Raw genomic sequence first — 22,078 nt, 5'->3', positions numbered from 1 at the left:
GGGGGTGGCTGTGTGTTGCCATGAGGACAAGGACACTGGCAGCAGAAGGTCTGGAAAGTAATCCTTGGTGTGAGCCCTCCCAGAGTCTTCCATTAGCCCCACCAAAGAGCCTGGATAGGCTCCAGTGTTGGGTCGCCTCAGGCCAAACAACCAACAGGGAGGGAACTCAGCCCCACCCATCAGCAGACAAGTGGATTAAAGTTTTACTGAGCTCTGCCCACCAAAGCAACAACCAGCTCTACCCACCATCAGTCCCTCCCATCAAGAAACTTGCACAAGCCTCTAAGATAGCCTCATCCACCAGAGGGCAGAGAGCAGAATCAAGAAGGAATACAATCCTGCACCCTGTGGAACAAAAACCACATTCACAGAAAGATAGACAAGATGAAAAGGCAGAGGGCTATGTACCAGATGAAGGAACAAGATAAAACCGCAGAAAAAAAACTAAATGAAGTGGAGATAGGCAACCTTCCAGAAAAAGAATTCAGAATAACGAGAGTGAAGATGATCCAGGACCTCGGAAAAAGAATGGAGGCAAAGATCCAGAAGATGCAAGAAATGTTTAACAAAGACCTAGAAAAATTAAAGAACAAACAAACAGAGATGAACAACACAATAACTTAAATGAAAACTACACTAGAAGGAATCAATAGCAGAATAACAGAGGCAGAAGAACAGATAAGTGACCTGGAAGACAGAATGGTGGAATTCACTGCTGCGGAACAGACCAAAAAAAAAAGAATGAAAAGAAATGAAGACAGCCTAAGAGACCTCTGGGACAACATTAAACGCAACAACATTCACATTAGAGGGGTCCCAGAAGGAGAAGAGAGAGAGAAAGGACCCGAGAAAATATTTGAAGAGATTATAGACGAAAACTTCCCTAAAATGGGAAAGGAAATAGCCACCCAAGTCCGGGAAACGCAGAGAGTCCCATACAGGATAAACCCAAGTAGAAACATGCCAAGACACATAGTAATCAACTTGGCAAAAATTAAAGACAAAGAAACATTATTGAAAACAACAAGGGAAAAATGACAAATAACATACAAGGGAACTCCCATAAGGTTAACAGCTGATTTCTCAGCAGAAAGTCTACAAGCCAGAAGGGAGTGGCATGATATACTTAAAGTGATGAAAGGGAAGAACCTACAACCAAGATTACTCTACCTGGCAAGGATCTCATTCAAATTCGATAGAGAAATCAAAAGCTTTACAGACAATCAAAAGCTAAGAGAATTCAGCACCACCAAACCAGCTCTACAACAAATGCTAAAGGAACTTCTCTAAATGGGAAACACAAGAGAAGAAAAGGACCTACAAAAACAAACCCGAAACAATTAAGAAAGTGGTAATAAGAACATACATATCGATAACTACCTTAAATGTGAATGGATTAAATGTTCCAACCAAAAGACACAGGCTTGCTGAATGGATACAAAAACAAGACCCATATATATGCTGTCTACAAGAGACCCACTTCAGACCTAGGGACACATTCAGACTGAAAGTGAAGGGATGGAAAAAGATACTCCATGCAAATGGAAATCAAAAGAAAGCTGGAGTAGCAATACTCATATCAGAAAAATAGAGTTTAAAATAAAGAACGTTACAAGAGACAAGGAAGGACAGTACATAATGATCAAGGGATCACTCCAAGAACAAGATATAACAATTATAAATATATATGCACCCAACATAGGAGCACCTCAATACATAAGGCAACTGCTAACAGCTATAAAAGAGTAAATCTACAGTAACACAATAATGGGGGGGGGGACTTTAACACCTCACTTACACCAATGGACAGATCATCCAAACAGAAAATTAATAAGGAAACACAAGCTTTAAATGACACAATAGACCAGATAGATTTAACTGATATTTATAGGACATTCCATCCAGAAACAGCAGATACACTTTCTTCTCAAGTGTGCATGGAACATTCTCCAGGATAGATCACCTCTTGGGTCACAAATCAAGCCACAGTAAATTTAAGAAAATTGAAATCATATCAAGCATCTTTTCTGACCACAATGCTATGAGATTAGAAATGAATTACAGGGAAAAAAACGTTAAAAACACAAACACATGTAGGCTAAACAATACGTTACTAAATAACCAAGAGATCACTGAAGAAATCAAAGAGGAAATCAAAAAATACCTAGAGACAAATGACAATGAAAACACGAGGATCCAAAACCTGTGAGATGTGGCCAAAGCATTTCTAAGAGGGAAGTTTATAGCTATGCAAGCCTACCTCAAGAAACAAGAAAAATCCCAAATAAACAATCTAACATTACACCTAAAGGAACTAGAGGAAAAAGAACAAACAAAACCCAAAGTTAGCAGAAGGAAAGAAATCATAAAGGTTAGAGCAGAAATAAATGAAATAGAAACAACGAAAACAATAGCAAAGATCAGTAAAACTAAAAGCTGGTTCTTTGAGAAGATAAACAAAATTGATAAACCATTAGCCAGACTCATCAAGAAAAAGAGGGAGAAGACTCAAATCAATAAAATTAGAAATGAAAAAGGAGAAATCACAACTGACACTGCAGAAATCCAAAGGATTATAAGAGATTACTACAAGCAGCTCTATGCCAATAAAATGGGCAACCTGGAAGAAATGAACAAATTCTTAGAAAGGTATAACCTTCCAAGAATGAACCAGGAAGAAATAGAAGATATGAACAGACCAATCACAAGTAATGAAATTGAAACTGTGATTAAAAATCTTCCAACAAACAAAAGTCCAGGACCAGATGGCTTCACAGGTGAATTCTATCAAACATTTAGAGAAGAGCTAACACCCATCCTTCTCAAACTCTTCCAAAAAATTGCAGAGGAAGGAACATTCCCAAACTCATTCTATGAGGCCACCATCTCCCTGATACCAAAACCAGAAAAAGGTACTACAAAAATGGAAATTACAAACCAATATCACTGATGAATATAGATGGAAAAATCCTCAACAAAATACTAGCAAACAGAATCCAGCAACACATTAAAAGGATCATACACCATGATCAAACGGGAGTTATCCCAGGGATGCAAGTATTCTTCAATATATGCAAATCAATCAATGTGATACACTATATTAACAAATTGAAGAAGAAAACCATATGATCATCTCAATAGATGCAGACAAAGCTTTTGACAAAATTCAACACCCATTTATGATAAAAACTCTCCAGAAAGTGGGCATAGAGAGAACCTACCTCAACATAATAAAGGCCATATATAACAAACCCACAGCAAGCATCATTCTCAATGGTGAAAAACTGAAAGCATTTCCTCTAAGATCAGGAACAAGGCAAGGATGTCCACTCTCACCACTATTATTCAACATAGTTTTGGAAGTCCCAGCCACGGCAATCAGAGAAGAAAAAGAAATAAAAGGAATACAAATTGGAAAAGAAGAAGTAAAACTGTCACTGTTTGCAGATGACAGGATACTATACATAGAGAATCCTAAAGATGCCACCAGAAAACTACCAGAGCTAATCAATGAATTTGGTAAAGTTGCAGGATACAAAATTAATGCACAGAAATCTCTTGCATTCCTATACACTAATGATGAAAAATCTGAAAGAGAAATTATGGAAACACTCCCATTTACCATTGCCACAAAAAGAATAAAATACCTAGGAATAAACCTACCTAAGGAGACAAAAGACCTGTATGCAGAAAAGTATAAGACACTGTTGAAAGAAATTAAGGATGATACTAACAGTTGGAGAGATATTCCACATTCTTGGATTGGAAGAATCAGTATTGTGAAAATGACTATACTACCCAAAGCAATCTACAGATTCAGTGCAATCCCTATCAAATTACCAATGGCATTTTTTAGAGAACTAGAACAAAAAATCTTAAAATTTGTATGGAGACACAGAAGACCCCGAGTAGCCAAAGCAGTCTTGAGGGAAAACAGTGGAGCTGGAGGAATCAGACTACCTGACTTAAGACTATACTACAAAGCTACAGTAATCAAGACAATATGGTACTCCACAAAGACAGAAATATAGATCAATGGAACAGGATAGAAAACCCAGAGATAAACCCACACATCTATGGTCAACTAATCTATGATAAAGGAAGCAAGGATGTACAATGGAGAAAAGACAGTCTCTTCAATAAGTGGTGCTTGGAAAACTGGACAGCAACATGTAAAAGAATGAAATTAGAACACTCCCTAACACCATACACAAAAATAAACTCAAAATGGATTAAAGACCTAAATGTAAGACCGGACACTATAAAACCCTAGAGGAAAACATAGGAAGGCATTCTCTGACATAAATCACAGCAAGATCTTTTTTGATCCATCTCCTACAGTAATGGAAATAAAAACAAAAATAAACAAATGGGACCTAATGAAACTTAAAAGCTTTTGCAAAGCAAACTACAAACAAGATGAAAAGACAACCCTCAGAATGGGAGAAAATATTTGCAAACGAATCAACGGACAAAGGATTAATCTCCAAAATATATAAACAGCTCATGAAGCTCAATATTAAAAAAACAAACAACCCAATCCAAAAATGGGCAGAAGACCTAAATAGACATTTCTCCAAAGAGGACATACAGATGACCAAGAAGTACATGAAAGGCTGCTCAGCATCACTAATTATTAGAGAAATGCAAATCAAAACTACTATGAGGTATCACCTCACACGAGTCAGAATGGGCATCATCAGAAAATCTACAAACAACAAATGCTGGAGAGGGTGTGGAGAAAAGGGAATCCTCTTGCACTGTTGGCGGGAATGTAAATTGATACAGCCACTATGGAGAACAGTATGGAGGCTTCTTAAAAAACTAAAAATAGAACTACCATATGACCCAGAAATCCCACTACTGGGCATATACCCAGAGAAAACCATAATTCAAAAAGACACATACACCCCAATGTTCATTGCTGCACTATTTACAATAGCCAGGTCATGGAAGCAACCTAAATGCCCATTGACGGATGAATGGATAAAGATGTGGTACATATATGCAACGGAATATTATTCAGCCATAAAAAGGAACGAAATTGGGTTATTTGTAGAGATGTGGATGAATCTAGAGACTGTCATACAGAGTGAAGTAAGTCAGAAAGAAAAAAACAAATATTGTAAAATTAACGCATATATGTGGAACCTAGAAAAATGGTACAGATGAACCAGGTCGCAGGGCAGAAATAGAGACACAGATATAGAGAACAAACGTTTGGACACCAAGGGGGGAAAGCAGCGGTGGGTGGGGGTGGTGGTGTGATGAATTGGGTGATTGGGATTGACATGTATACACTGATGGGTATAAAATGGATGACTAATAAGAACCTGCTGTATAAAAAAATAAAATACAAAAAAAAATTATGAGTGAGAACTTCTATGGGTTGCAGCAAAAGCAGTTCTAAGTGGGAAGTTTATAGTGATACAGGCCTTCTTCAAGAAATAAGAAAAATCTCAAATAACCTAAACTACCACCTAAAATAATTAGAAAAAGAAGAATAAAGCCCAAAGTCAGCAAAAGAAAGGAAATAATAAAGATCAGAGAGGAAATAAATAAAATACAGATCAAAAAAAACAATAGAGAAGATCAATGAAACCTAGAGCTTGTTCTTTGAAAAGATAAACAAAATTGATAAACCTTTAGCCAGGCTTACCAAGAAGAAAAGAGAGAAGACCCAAATAAACAAAATAAGAAATTAAAGAGGATATATAACAACCAGTACCGCAGAGATACAAAAACTCATGAGAAGAGTATGAACAGTTATATGCCAACAAATTGGACAACCTAGAAGAAATGGACTAATTTCTAGAAACATACAACCTGCCAAGACTGACTCAAGAATAAATAGACAACTTGAAGAGACCAATCACTATCAGTGAAATTGAGTTTGTAATAAAAAACAAAACAAACAAACAAAAACTCCCAGCAAACAAAAGTCCAGGACCAGATGGCTTCACAAGGGAATTCTATCAAACATATAAAGAAGAACTAATACCTATCCTTCTCAAACTATTTCAAAAAAATGAACACCCCCAAATTCATTCTATGAGGCCACAATTACCCCGAGATAAAAACTAAACAAAACCACTACAAAGAAAGAAAATTATAGGCCAATATCTTTGGTGACTATAGATGCAAAAGCCCTCAACAAAATATTAGCAAACTGAATCCAACAATATATAAAAAGGATCATATACCATGACCAAGTTGGATTTATTCCATGGTCACAGGGATGGTTCAGCACTTACAAATCAATTAGTGTGATGCAACACATTAACAACAGGAAGGATAAAAATCACCTGATCATCTCAGTAGACACAGCAAAAACTTTTGACAAAATTCAATATCCGTTCATAATAAAAACTCTCGTCAAAGTGGATATAGAGGACCATATCTCAACATAGTAAAGTCCATTTACGACAGACCCATGGCCAACCTCATACTCAATAATGAGAAGCTGAAAGCCTTTCCTCTAAATTCAGGAACAAGAAAAGGATGTCCATTCTCACCACTTCTATTAAACATAGTATTGAAAATTCTAGCCACAGCAATCTGACATGAAAAAGAAAGAAATCACAATCAAATTAGAAAGGAAGAGAGAAAATTGTCACTATTTGTAGATGACATGATACTTTATATATTCTTTGTGTGTTCCCTGAGTGTCTGGAGTTGTTCTGCATTTGTGCCAAGAGAAGCTCCTTGGCTAGGATGTCCATTATTTGCTGGACCTCAGGGTCAGTCATGACTCATTGGTTCCCATCTTTAAATTGTCAATTGTCATGTCAGTTCTTGACTGTCACACTGATCATTGCTGATAATTATCTCCTGCTTCCTATAGCTTGAGTCCGAGTCTAGAGTCTTCTGGAATAAATCCATGAGAATGGATGGGCTCCAGGTTAGAACTTATTTCCTATTCATTCAATGCCAGTGGTCTGACTGTTACACAACTTCGACATCTTGTGGGGTCTATTGGGCAGCTTGTTTAATATTTCCATGTTCATGGCCTGGGGAGAGTTCCCTTTCTGAAAACATTCATTGCATTTATTCTTTCTTCCAAAGTCTAGTCAGGTTTGACCTAAACCAGTCATTCTTGTTCTTCAGGATATTTTCTGTCTGTTTACAATTTTTTAGAATATTGAGGATTTAGTGTTCTGCCAGAATATGTATTTTAGAAATGATGCATTCATATTACTTTTCTTTGAAGTAGGAGATGTCGATTTGGGCATAAGCTTTTATAATTTCTCAGTAGTCCTCTTGCATATCTCCCCATTGGTCTCCAGATATCCCCTTTTTATAAGTCATATTGTATTAAGACCCATCTTATTGAGTTCATTTTAATCTGATTACATGTACACACTCCATCTCCAAATAAGGTTACTTTCTGTGGTACTAGTGGTTAGGACATTTAAATTTTTAGGGGACACAATTCAACCTATAACATCCTCCTTAAAGGTTCACTTGACTTTAAATGGTCTAAGAACTGAAGAGTTTCAGCTTTCTACAAACAGGCCTCACCTCATTTGTCTGGAAGTCTCATCTCTTGACAAAGGTTGTGCTATGATTGCTCTAGGGTTCATGATTCTGGAAACTCATTTGTTTGCTTCTTAGTAATTTCAGTGCATCAAAAATGTCCATCACTCTGGACCTTATTTGCTTATTCTTTTAGTTCATTTATATGTTTTTAAATCTAACCCAGAAACCAGTTTCATTTTTGCTTCTTAAATATGAATAAAAATTTCAACATCACTTCAGATTCAAAGGTTTTCCCCATCCCCAGCTCAGGGTTGATCTAATTCAGAAAATTATAGTTTGGAACAGAGGAATATGTCTATTGTAGTTTGTTCTTCTTGTTCCTCACTGCTGCTGCTTTTAATTCCTTCAATGAAGTGAGAAAATAAAGATAAGAAAACTGTAATCTGGCTTTAGTGCCTTTATATTAGTAGATCTTTCCTTTATGGGTTACGCTTTAGTACTTTTTTCTTTAGCAATCCCTCCTCATTGGAGACTTCCCACATCCAGTTGCCTAAAGTAGTGAATGCATACTTCTGCTGATGTCTTTTGATCCTATCCATTACCACTGCCTGCCAACTCTTACAGTATATTTCTAGACCCTTTCTGCTGTAGTTAAAATAACCCAATGAGTAGCCCTCTCAGGTCAGGTGCTTTTGGAGTGATTTAAATTCTGCTACATTTCACTAGGTTCAGGTAACTGAAAGGAAACGTGCCCCCTTAATATATTAATTATTGGCATGCTAATGAAGCTATTTTAAATTTTGAGTTGTAAGTATTTTAGAGTCTTTGAGTAGAGTTTTATGTCTTCAACATATATAAATTTCCTACTCTAATGCTTTCCACAAAAAGAGCACTCAGTGTGTTTGGAGCATCCAACTAGTATTATCAAAGTTGGCCAAACATGATCCTAATTGCAAATATGTTGTTAGATACCAGTACCAGATAGTCTTCTGTTTTTGAGAGAGATAAACAATCATCTTAAAATTATAAATATGTGGGTATAATACTTTTTAAACTAGTTATGATAATCTATTCATGAATGTTAATTTTAAAAAATAATATATATATCCTCATGATCTTTATATATTTCATTTGAATTTATGTACTAGTCCATCACATCAGGAGCTTTAAAAAAATATGGTACCTGGGCTTGACTCAGAGATTACAATTTAATTCGTCTGGGGAATTCCCAGTGGTCCAGTGGTTAAGACTCCACGTTTCCACTGCAGGGGGCATGGGTTCAGTCCCTAGTTGGGGAACTAAGATCCTGCAAGCTGCGTGCTGCGGCCAAAAAAAATTGGTCTGGTGTGAGATGTAGGTATAGGCATGTTATTAAAATTTGTCCAACTAATTCCTTATGTAGTTATTTCAGAAGGTCTGGGACTAATCTTCTTATTCAAAACAAAATAAAACAAAACAAAGCAAAACAAAAGCATGTGGCTTCCAAGTGAAACTGAGGGTAGTCATCAGTTAGATCCATTAAGTGATAACTTGGTTAATGAATAATAAGCTGCAATCTGCCTTCACTGATTAAGCTGGCTGTTATTGTTTTTTACAAACATTTGCATATCCTCTAAGCAGCATGTAACCTAAACAATAAGATGTTTGCCCAAGTCATTTTTTCAGGAACTTGGAGTCAACTCAGTCCAGTTTGAGCTCAAACCAGTTAAGACTGGTTGAGACCACTGACCACTGGGCATGCGCCAGCATCTGATGGTGAGCTTTTGACGTCAGAGGGCCAAAAAGTCGACCCTCAGAACATCTGAGGTCACCATTTTGTGAACATGTGTCCCATGAAGAAGCATATAGCTGCCACAGAATAACAATTACCTCACCTTTTTCTTATCTCCAGTCACCTTTCTCCATGACCCCCATGCCCCAGACTACCCTGCTTCTTTATCCCATAAATATCTAAAGCCCTTCACCTCCAGGGAGGAGGATTTGAGATTTGTTTTCCTGTCTCCTTGCTTGACTGCCTTATGAATAACCCTTTTCTTGCTGCAAATCTCAGCATCTCAGTGTTTGTCTTGCTGCAGATGTACCTGGTTTGGTAACGCAAGCATAAAAATGATATTTTACACTCAGTCTTCCTTGCAGAGAGATGGGGTCATGGCATGGTGTGCAGGTGGATATGTAATAAGCCTACTCCTGGGAACCTTCTTCAAGGGAGAGCACACACACACTCTTCTTTGACCCTACCTGCTTCTACTGCTTGAAACACAGTTACCAACTTCTTGGACTCTGAGGTGAAGGCCGCAAAGGGCAGAGCAACAAGAAAAAAAAACAAACCTGGGTTCTCTTTAAATAAACATGTTTCTCCTACTTAATAGTTTATTCAGTGGCTAATGATTCAGGCTTATTCAATGAGTCTTCCAAACATTTCTTGAGTCTCTTCCCTTTTTTCCCCTCCAATGCATTTACTTCGATTTTCACAATCCCTTTTGGATTTCTGCAAAGATATTCTAAATCATTTCTTTAATTCTATTTTCACCCTTTTCAGTATGATTCTACACTGTTGATGAAATGATATCCATAACATGAATATACTATTTTGTTCTCACAAGCTCATTTTTCACAGCTATGTATGTATAAACTCAGCATAAATTCCAAACACTACAAAGTATTAATAGTTAAAATTTTTTTTCGAATTATTTAGTTTATTGCCAGTTACCCACACCCACCTATTTTCTATTTACGCTATTATAGCGATTACCCTCTTATCCTATTTACCCTATTGTATATATACTATTTACTGTTTACCCACACCCACCTATTTACATAGTATCTTTTGATCATGTCTGTAGCTTTGCTTTCTCTTGCTTGAGTCTTTGCACATGCTCTTCTCTCTGAGGGATAAGATCTTATTGGCTGCCTCCCCCACTAGGGTCTGCCTAGATGACACCCACTCAGACATAGAGAAATCAGACAGTCCCTACTCTCAGGGAGCAGATAGAGTAATACAAAAGAAAAGAGAAGGATACAAATAAGTCCGTTAAATTACAGAACACAACTGCCATGAGAAGTTCAAAATGTCTAGAAAATTTAGCTTTTAAGTAAGAGATACTCCATTGTTTTTCTTATGGATATTATTTAAGTCATTATTAAAATCACAGTCATAAATAGATGTCTTTTATAGCTGGATAAAGCCTTTATTTAACACAGCATTAGCTATCATTAAATAAAGGATTCCAGTTTATGTTGAAAAGCACACTTTCCTTTATTTCGTTTACTGATACCTCATACTTGTCACTGTCTTCTGAGACTAACAGTAGTTGAACTGAAGAGGCTCTGTTATGTTATATAGAATCCCTGGATACAAACTCAAGCATGATAGTTTTCTATGTCAGCTTTATCTAACCAAGGCTAAATATCACGGAGTCAGAATAATAGTAGATCTTGTTTGGATAGCTTAAATTTAACTTACTAAAGACAGTTGGCAGGGCAAACTTAAAGAGCCACCAGGCTTGTCTTCACCTCTGTATCCTTAAGGCTCACTTTCACACTTTATTCTTATCTCTGCTCAGGTGTCATCTCATCAGTGTTTCCTTCGAAGACCACCCTGAGTAAAATGACACTCCTCCCACCCTCCCGGCCCTTATAACACTTAGCACACTACCAGATAGAGTACACGTTACATTGTTTGTAATTTTGTTTATTATCTGTCTCCTCATACTTGAATAAAAGTTCAGGAAAGTGACAACTTTGCTCTTTAGTTCACTGATAAACTGTTTTGAGAATAATGTTTTGAACAGATTAAGTGCTTAATAAATATTTGTTGAAAGGATGAACCTTCAGAGAGTAAGGAACTCCTAGAGTGAGAATAATGAGAATAGAAGTTAATTAATCCAACTATCTATGACACCGTCCGAAGAGACCAAGTACAGATGACTGGGCTCTCCTCAGAGTCTCTGATTTAGTAATTCTGGGGTGGTACCCAAGAAATTGATAGTTCTGGTAAATTCCCTGGTGATCCTCATGTGCTGGTCAGGAGACCACACACTTTGACAATAACTAATTTAGAAAAACTCCTGGGGTTAATGAAGTAAATTTTTGTATCATTCAAAACTGTATTTTTTTAACAAATGAATTGTTTAAATTTTTATTGAATCAATTCATCTTCTTTCCCCTTATATTTCTTTAAGAATCAGCAATAACTTAACCAAGGTTGTGATTTTTAAGTTATTTTCTATTACAAATGTGATACCTATAATCAGGATACTAGAGTCAACTCTTAAGTATAACGAAGTGATTATATGTACATTACTATCTTTATCTGGGTTCTGATTAAATTATCTCAAAGCTTAGTAGAAGAGTCCTGTGTTGATCTGGTATTAAAATCAGACCACAGTGCCTCCCAGGACATACCCTGTGAGTTTTGTTAGTTGTTTATACTACAAATCCATTGAGCTGGGAATGGGAGAGTTGGATTAGAAAGTAAGTTTCAAGGCATGAGGGGGAATGTATAAAGGTAACTAATAAATATTTGTTGAATGTAAGTGACTCAACATGAGGATGAGAGTTATGTTAGTTAATGAGGCTTAAGTTCAGTAACAGAAAAAGTGATAAATTCAAAATAGCATTTTAACTTTCTGTGTACCCATTTATTTCAATAGGTTTTATACCTGAAAATCCAGAGTTGGGTCCTACGTCAAATCCCTAATGGTAGTACATAGAAGAAAGACATCTTAAGAAAAGAAAGACAGACAAAGAAATCAAAACTCCCTAATGTATCACCTCCAGTGTTGAGGAAGTAGCCATTGTTCATAGATGGGTGTCTAGATGTGGCCATTAGTTAGCATTATTTCCCAAGAAATCTCAGCCCAGGCTGCAGCTACAATGTACCACTGGCCATTTTCTCTCCTCAGTTCTTCCTTCTCTCTGATACTATCTTCTGCCCTCACTAGAAAGGTCTTGTTAGTGTATTTATTTGCTTACTTTGTTGTGTCTGTTTTTCTTATCACTCATGAAAAGGAATAAAATAAATTTTTTTAAATCATGGGGAAATTACAGCTTTCAATAAATGGCATAAAGTTCTAGAGCCTTGATTCCCGATTTATAGTTTTGTTGTGTGCCGAGAAGGCAATCTTAAACTCTGTGGCACTCCAGGGTTCTGCTGTCACGCCTGAACTAGGGGCTCATCAAAGCCCCAGGCAGCCCAGAGGCTGGAGAACGCATAGGGGCAGGGTCACCAGAGCTAACTTGTCTTAAGTGGGTCCTGGGAATTTTTGAGGACTTCCACACTGTGTTCTGTATGTTACGAGGCCCCTTCCTTCCCATCACTGATAGAAAATTCCTAGATTTAATTTCATCATATTTCACACGTTAGTATTTCTTTTTATCCCTTAAGTTTCAAATCAAAATGCCCTTGCATTTTAGATTCCAGAAAGACATAGAAAATTTTTTCCTGTGATCCCACATCACTTCACTTATAACCCCATTTTATCTGGTCTCATCAATGTCTTCCTCAATGGATAGTAAACAACTTTAAATTGGATACAAGGCTTCCTTTTATTTTACACTTGCATAATTTTACAAGGTGCCATCCTGTGTTACATAATAAAATATAAGCCAAATATGACAGTTATGTGACCCAATCTCATCTTAAAATCCTATTAGCTAACGCTCTTGGATTATGAGTATCCAAAATTGTACCTGCCACAGTTAATCTGAAGAAAAAAGGAAATTAGACTGAATTATTAAGTATGTGAAACCCATTTTGGTGGATCAGTTCTATTCAACTTGTAAACTTTTTCATCGATGGAAAATGGAGCTAAGCCAAATATGAAAAATTGTTTCTTTTTTTTACCTGTGCTACCTATTTTTTTTGAAACAGAACATCCTCCAAAACAAGAACAAAGTCAGTTTACTGTATTAATTTTTTGAAATGCAATATGCATTTCTTAGGCATTGATTTTATTTATTTAATTATTTTTTGTAAGTCATACATGCCACAACACACAAAGATGGCTACTTATGTAACATCCTTCCTAATACATCCAAGTCCCAAAATAATATTCTCTCTTAGACAAATATGTTATCATGAACTAGGTGCCACAAAACAAAAGGTATTCTAATACTGTATTGAAAAAGAATTTTTTTGAGCTCTGAGTGCTTAAGAGAACAAGTAAATGCATCTGCTATAATTTTCAATCAGTAACTCTATTGTTCAGAGAACTAGATGACAATATAAGAACCCTGTAAGTATTTTCTTCAGAAGAGGAGAGGAAACATATAGAATCTGAGACTAAGGTAGGCTGACAGGTTGATTTAATACCACCAGGTGCCTGCTGTTTTGCAGACACAATTGCAATGGCTCTATTATGTAACAGAACAGTGATTTTCAAAGATTTATGATGAACACATGCAGTAGCAAATATGTTAATAAATTGATTAAGAAAAGTAAAACCCTTTCCAGTATTCTTACTTGGAGGCAGATCCTGCATTTTGGGAATATAAAAACACTCCCTGAAGTGCCTCAGCTTATCTTCCTCATCGAGGCGGAGGGCAACCCTCTCATCTGTTGGGTGACATCTAAGTTCAGATGCGATGCGTCGGACTGTGTCAGCTGGTAACTCAAGAGATGAAGGTTCCATTATAAGTTCTCCTCTAAAAATTAATTTGAAAAAAATTAAAAATAATCTAGCCACCATCATTTTTTTTTTTGGTAGAAAATTAGCTTTTAGGTAAAACACCTTTTGTTTTAACTAAGCTTCTCATCTTCCCAACCTCACGAATAATATAATTAACAATCAGCATTAAACCCCATGCCTGACTTTTTCTCATGCACATAATAATGAAAATAATAGTAACTTAGGGATGCTGAAAGGACTGAATTAGGTAATGGTGCTCAAGACAAAGTAAGCTCTCAATAAGTGTTAGCTCTTTCCATTTTTATTTTCTGAGAAGTGGTCCAAATTAATGACATTCAAACATATATAATGTCAGCACTTTTTCCTTTAGGTGTCTTACTAGGAGGTAACAGTAAAGATGCTTTTGTGAAAAGTATAGAAGAGCAGTGCCCCACCTAGCTTATCCTCCTTCTCCCTAGCCCACCTCCACTCTCCCATCCCCAATGATTCTTGGATCATAGTTTTAAAAATATGAACATATATACAATAGAACCTTAACAAATTCTTTATTGTGAATAAAAACAATATCGATGAAAAAGTATTTAAACACCTTAAATAATGTTAGTAATTTTTGCCATATGAAGACCAAAAAGATCTACCTGCTGCTGCTAATGAGAAACTTCTCTTTCACAGTCATACAGAGCATCTTTGAACAAAGCAGGACCCTGTGGTGTTTCTTGAAAGCACTTCCTGCTTCCTTTAGTCATCATTCTAACACTTCCCACCTTTTTGGAAAGAAAACTTAAATTTCGGAAAGGGATAAATGACAATGGAGATTTATATTTATATTTATTTTGTATTTATTTTTTATATTTGTATTTATGTCCCAAAGTTTTAGTTTTTTGAAATTGAGCAAGAATAGGAGAGGCTTCCTGTTTAAGATGGCAGCGCAGGAAGATACTGAACTCACTTGACCCCGCAGACACACTGAGTCTACAACTACATGTGAAGCAGTTTCCTCTGAAAAAACCTAAAGGCTGGCTGAGCGTCAACTACACATCAGGAGAACGAGGAGAAAACCACACTGAAGTGAGTAGAAGAGGCTAGGACACAATCTGGGCTTAACACCCTCTTGCCCATGTGGTGACCCACAATCTGGAGGGAATCAAAACCTGGAGCTTCTCCCTGAGAAGCAAAGGGTTCAAACCCCACATCAGATACCTCAAGTTTTAAGACATGCATTTAAGAGACAAGCCCCCAAAACAGAAAATTTGGAAAGTCAATAGGGCTGGAGTCCCAAGACTCACAAAAGAGTAGGGACCTGAGTAATAGCTCTTAATGAGCTTACGTGCTCAGACTCACCTGTCCCAGGGGCCGGCTCAGAGGCAGCCAATTGTGCTTAGACTTACAGTCAAGGAGGCTCACCTGCTTATATTAAAACTCCGGCCTGAGGGGTGGGCATCTAATTTAACACACACATCTAAGAACCCGTTGGAACACTCTCTGGGAACAGAGACTGGTGGGTGTCAAGAAATTTGCTCAGGCTAGTTTTACTTACATACTTGTACTATTGTCGACACCACATATACAGTCTTCCATTTATTTACTCTTTCAACAAATATTTATTGAGCAACTGCAGTGTAGCTCCAAACACTGGTAGAACAGCAGTATCTAAGAGAGTATATAAATAGTGACTTTTGTTGAGTTCACTTTTTAGTGGAAGAAGGGAAACATAATTAAATAAAATAATGTAACTTCAGATAGTTTCAAGAGCTATGAGTAGAGAGAGCAGAGAATGGGATAGAGTCATTGGGGCATGGAACTGCTACCTTAGAGGGGTGGGTCAAGTGCATCTCTCTGAGGCAGGGATATAGGAGCATTTCTGAATCATGTTATAAAGTTAGGCATGTGAAGATCTGGACCTGGAGGAAGATGACAGAAAGTGCAAAGGTCCTGAGGTGGAGATGGGTTTGGGCTGTTCAACTAATGCAGTCATCGAATCAAGGAGAAGGGAAGACTATAAGGTAAGAGAAGCAGAGGCAAAAGTTTATCATAAAGAACGTTGAAAGCCAGAAGGGAGTTTGGCTATTTTTCTCTTTAATGGGAAATCACTGGAGGGTCTTGAGTAGGAGAGTGATATGATGTTACTTTACATTAAATAAAAGTCATTTTTTCTGCTTTCTCTGATGAATTATAAGAGTGAAAAAAAGAGAGGCAAATTAAGGCTACTTTAGTAGTTCAGGGAAAAAATGATAGTAGACTAAATACGGTGAGGGGAAAAGTAGAAATGTGTGGATTTATGACATATTTTGGAGAAAAAAGTAGATAAATTATCTCTGGTGAGAAGAAGAAAGGGAGTGACTTTTAGCTTTGGGATATGAGCAAATATGTTCAAAGTGGTAAAATAAATATCTAGGAAAGAAAAATTTTGAGGAGGAAAATCAGAGTTCTGTTTAGGACATGTTAAGTTTGAGGTGAGTATTAAACATCCAGGTAGAAGTATCAAGCTGGGGATTGAATGTTTGAGTCTGTAGCTCATGAGAAAATTGCATCACAAGGTAGAAGTTTGATATTTTTCAACTCATAGACTGTACATAAAGTCTAGAACTCTTAGGGACCAACTGAAACTAACAGAGATGAGGTTCTAGAATCTCAGTTCAGTCATCTTTCTTCTACCCCTCACTCCGCTCTCTCCTCCCCCCCCCCCCCCCCCCCCCCCCCCCCCCCCCGCAACCAACACACACAGTGTTAAGCAATTAAGAGTTGTATATCTGAGTGTTTTACAATAGACATACTTCCTGTATTCTGAACTTAAATTCTCCTGCTTGTTTATTTGACCTCTTCCTTTCTCAATTGCCAATTGTCTCCCCTGATGAGCCATTCTTTATATTCCCAGATAAGGTTACTGAGCTTTATCTGAGTATGTTTTTTAGCTTCTTTTTAGTTAATAGTTTCCAGTTGCTCCGATTCATGCTTTTGTACCAATGTCAAAGCTTTTGATATTGATGTTGATGGTTCTTTTAATACCTGACCAAACTAAATTATTTGTCCGCTTCATGAAATTTCCTATCTCTGTGATTTTTCTGTCCCTTTGCCTAAAATGTTATACTTTCCCTTTTACATATTCAGATCCTAGTCACCCTTCAAGCCCTAGCTCAAATACTGTTGTTTTTCATGAGGCTTGTCATGTTATCTGAGCTAAAAGTAGTCTTTTCTTCTGGACACCTATAACACTTATGAGCACACCTCTTATGATAATATATTCTGCTAGGTACTATAATTATTTAGATACATATGTGTATGGGAAAAACCAAACATGCTTGCCATGCCTACAACTTGATTTTATCTGGGTCTCTACCTATAGTTTTCTGATGAAGGAACCTGCCTTTTAAATAGCAATGAATGTGTCTCCACTGCTTGACATTATCAATTGCCTGGTCACAGTAAGTAGACCAGACCTTTGCTGGACACTCGACCCACTAAAGACAATGCACTGTTTTGTCAGTGGTCTGTGAATGCCTTGCTGTAAAAGCTCTAGCCCAACAGTCATGATGGTGTTTAGCTGAACATATAATCCAATTCTTCCAAGAATCTGAGCTGTGAGATATAGCTATTTATTCAGTTAGAAACAGAAGCAAAAATTTAAAAGAGTCAAAGAGAGGAGCAATAAAATGGTAGGGTCTAGAAGGAGTATTGTCATGAGTGACTCATTTTTCGGACTCAGACCAAACCACTGATTGTTAAAACATGAAATGATTCCAACAGCAAGTAAGAATCACTTAATTACATGATGGCAAGAGATAAAACAGCTATGCCTCCTGAAAAGGTGACAAGACAAGCCGGTCAGGAGGGTCATTGAATCTTTTTGTGCAATAAACTATGTGCAAGGCCTGGGAGGCTGCCTGCTTGACTGTTCCAAGAATCCCATGAGCTGTTTTTCTGTCTATCAAGTGTGTCTTTACTATAAACCCATTACTTATGGTAGCTTGATTGAGTTGCTATTGAACTGTAATCTACCTGGGCGCCTGAATCTTGTTTAATTTATCTTTGTAGCCAACCCATTCCTGAGCAGTGCCTTTCAGATAGAGTGTTCCCCCCCAAATGGCAACTGAATAAGATTCACAAAATAGCTTGGTGAATTATTTGACAGGATTAATGACTGTTACTAGAGGAATACCCTCCTCATTCCAACCACAGAGGAAATAATTAAAGGAACATTTTCAATGGTATTCAGAATCAAGAGAGCTTGCCTTATATTTGAGACTTCCTTTGGAGAGTCAGCACTTTCAGAGTTCATCAGGGTTGACTCTAAACTCTAACTGGGTTATCTAAATCAATACACAAATTAATTTTCTACCATCGTATTAGCAATAAAATTCAACTTCATTTAAAAAAATATTTGTATTAACTCATTAGCCTCTTCATATTTATTTCTTATTTAATCCCTGTAACAATTCTGAGGGATCAGAGTCATTTTCCCCTATTTTGAGACCAAACTCTGGAATCAATAGAGTAGAAACAAAAATGAAAGAGAAGGATAATAGAGCTCACAATTTGGCACTGCACTTGCCTGAGGAGCTGAGTCAAATTGTGCTTGTCTTTGACAGGGCATGTGGGTGGAATGTGCAGAGAAGAATTCCTGACCCAAGACTTGAACCTCTCACTTCTTTTTCTTTCAATCTTGTTTCCTGATTTTCCTTTCAATGTTTCTTTGGTTCATTCCCTTTCTCTCCCTTTATTTCTTTTTTCAGCCCTGTACTCAGTCTGCAAAGCACCACAGGCTATAACTCCATCTACTCTTTTTAATCCTTTCAGTCCCAGCCAGGCAAAGGTTAAAGTGCTGGTCCTACTTCTGGGCCTGTCATAGCCCAGGTGTCAAAACCTCACCTGCACTGACAGTAAGATACCTGCTGGTGAAATAGTCTTTCCAGAAGAGCAAACTGGGTGCCACCCTGCCAACAGGCACAGCTCCCGACAGAAGTAAATAAAATCCTTAGTGCCCATGACAACACAGTGCCCTCACTCCAAGAAACCAGTTTATTAACTCATAACAATTCCTGCTAAATTCTGCACTCACCCTGCCACTAAGACAATTAGTGCTTAATAAACTGTAATTTTATGCCTTGTTTAGGTTTACCATTTGCAGGTAAATTGACATGCTCTGATGTTGGAATAAAGAAATTCAACCCAAGTTTTAAAAAATTCTGAATTTTATACTTCATGTATTTAGTGTTAATTTTATTTTAAAAGTGGACATGTACACATATGGTCTTAGGCGAGTCACCTAACATTTCTCTGCTGCAATGTTATATAAAACTATCTTAAATTCTACTTCAGAAGATCATCGTTAGGATCAAATAAAATTATTTAAGTAAATTCCTTTCTAAAGAGATAAAAGATAGTCTCATAATATATTTTCATATTAATACCTTGTGATGGAAATTGCCATTTTACTGTCAATTTAGCTTTTGAAATTTCGTAAATTGTGTTTTCAATTTTATTTAGACAGCTAAAACTTTAAAGCTGAAACTCTTATAGTCATAAAAACTTTTTTATGGAATTATGGAATTCAGGATCTCCTAGTTGCCCACAGGTCTAAGGTTAAATAGTTAAGTAAATGACAATGAGTACCCAGTAGTTAATCTTTACACAGTTTCAGGTTTCATGCCTGAAATGAGCAAATTATTCACTTGAGTCCAAAGATTAGAACCTGGTAAAGCAAATTATGAAGAAAGTGTGTAGCTTTTCATTGAGAAAGAAAGTATTACTTAATATATGTGCATAGAACAGTGTTCTTTAAATATATCATTGTTTGAGGAATGAGTGACATCACTGACATAGCTGCATACTTCATATCTAAGCTTATATGAATTATATGCTGAGTTTCACATTAATAAGTTCAATGCATTTGCTGCAATATTACTACCTAAAAAACACCCCTCCGTCCTCAAAGTAAAAGCAGGAAAGAAAAAAGAAACTCTTTTAGCTATATAGAAAAAATGTGTATCAACCTTCCATTCTTAGGCAAACATTTCACAGAGTGAAAGGGGAAGAAACCTTACTCAAGAAATAGACATTTTCACTTCTCTAAACAAAAACTGAATATGACTAACAGCACCAAAGACAACTAGAGTTACCAGAAAACAAAGGACCTAAAGCTTATTTAATAATCTGAATTTTGATCAAATCTTACCATTTAAACTCAAGTACCAAGATTAACTTATTCAACTATAACTATCTTTCAGTAGATGAATTGCAGTATACTATTGACATCAATTCTTTTTTTACTATATTGGTAAAAATCTCTTCATTTAACTCGCAGTTTTAAAGGTGAGAACACTTTTAGGGTGTTGCACCGTTTTTATGAAAATAATTTGGAGGAGAAAAAGAGAAGAAACTGGCAGAAGAAACCTCTAAAGCATTATGACAAGAATTCTAGCAGAGAGAATATCCCTTTAGAAAATCACTGAATGTATATTTGTGTACAGAGTATATATATCAGTGTCTCAGGGCTTACCGGCTAGGATTCCAGTGGGGTCCACAGCTCCCAGTGTTTCTCCTTCAACAACAAAAAAAACTTCTCAAGAGTTCGTTACAGGTTTATAGGCCAGACTTCTGGGTGAAAAATTGAAAGCGCTTCTGCTCAGACTCCACCCTTCGGGGACTCTGTGAGCCAACTTTAGTTCTTCCCACTCTGTGTATGCTGATTGTCAATCTCCAATCACTGACAAACATCTAAACAAAATGCTGCTCCTCCTTTCTATTTCAAACACTAGGGGCTCTGCTTAGGGCAGCTCCCTAAGGAGCTCTGCCCTTTACACTTAGGTAAACACTTCTTTGTCCTCCAACTAAGACCTTTGAGAATGTGAGCTATATCCTATAATAATCCTATAGAGTAAATAGATTATCCTCATTTTTGTGTGAACTGAACCAATGAGTTTGTCCAGGAACTAAATCCCCAAATGTGCATTCCTTCCTTGCTTTGGGCTATGGAATACACTAAGGACTAGAGAAGAGTTCTTTCCCAACTCTGGGAGATAAGGAAAACTTAGATTTTGAGGCAGTACCCCACTGTCAAAAGCATTGTGAGTTTCCAGTCTGAAGGTAGAGTTTGATATTTAATGAATTAACATTTTAGTCGAAAGTTTAATATTGGCCCTCAATTCTAGAATATACTTTATTGCCCAATAGGTGGATTTTTAGAAGTCCTAAATCATAAACCTAGACAGTTAACAAAACAATCAAGGAAGAAAGAGTTAGAGTTTGAAGATCAAGTGGAAACTAGCCTAGGAAACTTCATAAATGGAAATTATTCCTTTAAGCCTGCGGGCTATCTATTGTTCTACCTTCATTATCTCTTTACGCTTATTCCGGAGCTTGGGTCTTTTAGTGAATATCCTTTTAGGTATCAAAAACCAAGAGCAAAATGTTTCAGAATGAAGACCAAAGATAGAGACTGGGCCTGAATAATTAACTCACTTGTACATCTACCCCTTGTTGAGCCCCACACCATACCAGGTACAGCATTATTTGATTCAATCATCTCTACCATATGTTTGCTGTGTAACTCTGGACAATTTACCTCACCTGTGCTGAGGCTCATATGCCATCTATCAGATGGAGACATAAAAGTACCTTTGCGTCAAGATTACTGAGATATAAAACAATGCACATAGAGAGCCAGTGTACCAAGACACATAAGTTAATAAGTAACACGTCCCTTTTTTTTTTTAGTTAACCAGACCAAAAACATTACCCTCCAGTGTATGAGAGATGGGGATAAAAGACATGAAGTCACTTTCATACAAGTAATTGAACAGTGGAAAGAAAATGTATTTCATCTCATGAATCTTATCATTACAATAATACTATAGAGTGTCTTAATTTTATTAAGTTGGAAGAATAAAACTTTGAATCCAGAGTATCTCAAATTTTGTGGTTTTTTTTTTTTCTATTTTGCTTATTCCTTATGCTGTAAGAGTGTTAGACAA

The 22,078-nt window shown here is 36.8% G+C and overlaps 1 protein-coding gene across 2 annotated transcripts in view; it reads right to left on the bottom strand.

Annotated features, from left to right (window-relative positions):
* KYNU (kynureninase) overlaps positions 1 to 20,781 on the bottom strand; it is a 101,315-nt gene extending 80,534 nt beyond the window's left edge. The window contains exons 1-3 of one of the 2 annotated variants that reach the window (XM_036859023.1): positions 20,605 to 20,781; positions 14,747 to 14,872; positions 13,943 to 14,124 (exon numbers count right to left, since the gene is read on the bottom strand). In XM_036859023.1, the coding sequence (XP_036714918.1) occupies positions 13,943 to 14,124; positions 14,747 to 14,793 (229 nt within the window). In that variant the 5' untranslated portion in view covers positions 14,794 to 14,872; positions 20,605 to 20,781. The remainder of the gene's footprint in view (positions 1 to 13,942; positions 14,125 to 14,746; positions 14,873 to 20,604) is intronic. The other variant, XM_036859024.1, reaches the window with a different exon arrangement.
* Positions 20,782 to 22,078: the final 1,297 nt, after the last annotated feature.

This window comes from Balaenoptera musculus, chromosome 7, assembly GCF_009873245.2.
Source record: "Balaenoptera musculus isolate JJ_BM4_2016_0621 chromosome 7, mBalMus1.pri.v3, whole genome shotgun sequence".
Classification (NCBI taxonomy): domain Eukaryota; kingdom Metazoa; phylum Chordata; class Mammalia; order Artiodactyla; family Balaenopteridae; genus Balaenoptera; species Balaenoptera musculus.
The sequence above is the reverse complement of the archived record's forward strand: the minus strand, read 5'-3'. Positions and strand labels throughout refer to the sequence as shown.